Consider the following 1,631-nt stretch of genomic DNA (forward strand, 5'->3'; position numbering starts at 1 on the left):
CCTTAAAATTAAAACATGAGTATTCAAGTAGATTTTTAAAAAATATATAATTTCAATTTTTAAAAAATATAACATTTTCCGGACACGGAAAAAGACAAAACACACACACACACAAAAATAACATTTTATACTGTATTTCTGATTTAAGCCACCTCTATATTTATGAAAGTTCAGGTCATTGTCACAAATAAATTGGGAAGTAATTATTTGCATTACAAAGGGATTTCTTTTTTTTTTCTTTTTGTCTTTTTTCGTGTCCGGCAACGGATCACAACCCTCAATGTCATGGTCCGGTACGGGGGCAACACTGGGGGTTGCGATCCGTTGCCGGACACGGAAAAAGACAAAACACACACACACACAAAAATAACATTTTATACTGTATTTCTGATTTAAGCCACAGTGAGCGGGAACCGGTCTGTATGTGGGATCTGAACCCTCGGTGGGAGCGCCACCTCGCTCCCAAGCGGCGCACTGTAGCAGTGCGCCACCAGGCCGGCCCACAAAGGGATTTCTTATAGAACACCACATCATCTCTTCCTGTTCATTAAAATCATTGTCCGACTGACCCACAGTCTTGGGAGTTCATAAAGCATGGCACGTGTGTGGGGCTGAGAGGGGACTCACCACAGTTTTCCTCATCCGCACCATTCCCACAGTCATCCATGCCGTCGCAGTGAAAAGCTCGGGGCAAACACTTGGAAAGATTCCCACAGGGAAAATATCCCTTTTGGCACAAAGGAGGGATCATGCTGCCTTCAGTCAGTACAGAATCTGTGTGAAAGAGGCAACAAAAACCTTAAGTGAGAGAAATAATGTGTTGCCATGACCAAGCTCTTTTCACATTGTTCCATTTAATTTTCACGAGAACCCCATGAGTGGAGTTTGACTGGTGTATTCTTAGCGCACAGCTTCTTGGGATAATATTCTTAATGATAACATTTTAAACAACCACCTACGACCATACCTACCACCAGCTACACCAAGAATGAAATCAAGGTTTGTTTTGAATTCACTTCAGCATGTTAATAGTAAACAAAACCAAATGGATTGTTTTATTTTTGTATCAAGTCAAAATGCTGTCCACTCTTGGCAACAGAAGGGTAAAACTATGAGCTGATAGGATCAAACAGACGGATTTATGTACTTATTAACTTTTATAAGAAGGATTCAAGGTGATGTGATAAAAATACATATGCAAAAAGACAGTTTAAATGTGAGAGAGAAATCTAGAACCACATTAGAATAAGGGGAGAGAATACTGAGCAATCATATCTAATGCTCATTGAGTTTATTGTGTGCCAGGCACTTCGCACAGTGGTTATCTTAGTTAATCCTTCAACCAACCTATGGTATGGGTGATACTATCCTTCATGTTTTGGGATTAAGGAAATAAAATATCTTGCTTACAGTTGTTTATCTGGAAAGTGACACAGGGTGGATTTGAACCATCCCTCTCACCCCAAAGAACCACTCTTACTGAAGCACAATAGTGTTACAAAGATGGCAATTGAATCGGGCACCTGCATTTCAAGGAGCATAAGTCCTTTATGAGGTCTAATTAAACCTAATATATATTTTTTTTCCTTTTTGTCTTTTTTCGTGTCTGGCAACGGATCGCAACCCTCAGT

The 1,631-nt window shown here is 39.8% G+C and overlaps 1 protein-coding gene across 2 annotated transcripts in view; it reads right to left on the reverse strand.

The window, feature by feature from the left end:
• The window catches only part of RXFP2 (relaxin/insulin-like family peptide receptor 2), a 65,870-nt gene that overhangs the window by 43,277 nt on the left and 20,962 nt on the right, over window positions 1-1,631 (reverse strand). For both annotated transcript variants that reach the window (XM_008585787.1, XM_008585786.1), the window contains exon 2: window positions 628-774. In XM_008585787.1, the coding sequence (XP_008584009.1) occupies window positions 628-774 (147 nt within the window). The remainder of the gene's footprint in view (window positions 1-627; window positions 775-1,631) is intronic.

The sequence above is a fragment of the Galeopterus variegatus genome, unplaced genomic scaffold, assembly GCF_000696425.1.
Source record: "Galeopterus variegatus unplaced genomic scaffold, G_variegatus-3.0.2 Scaffold3712, whole genome shotgun sequence".
Taxonomy (NCBI): Eukaryota; Metazoa; Chordata; class Mammalia; order Dermoptera; family Cynocephalidae; genus Galeopterus; species Galeopterus variegatus.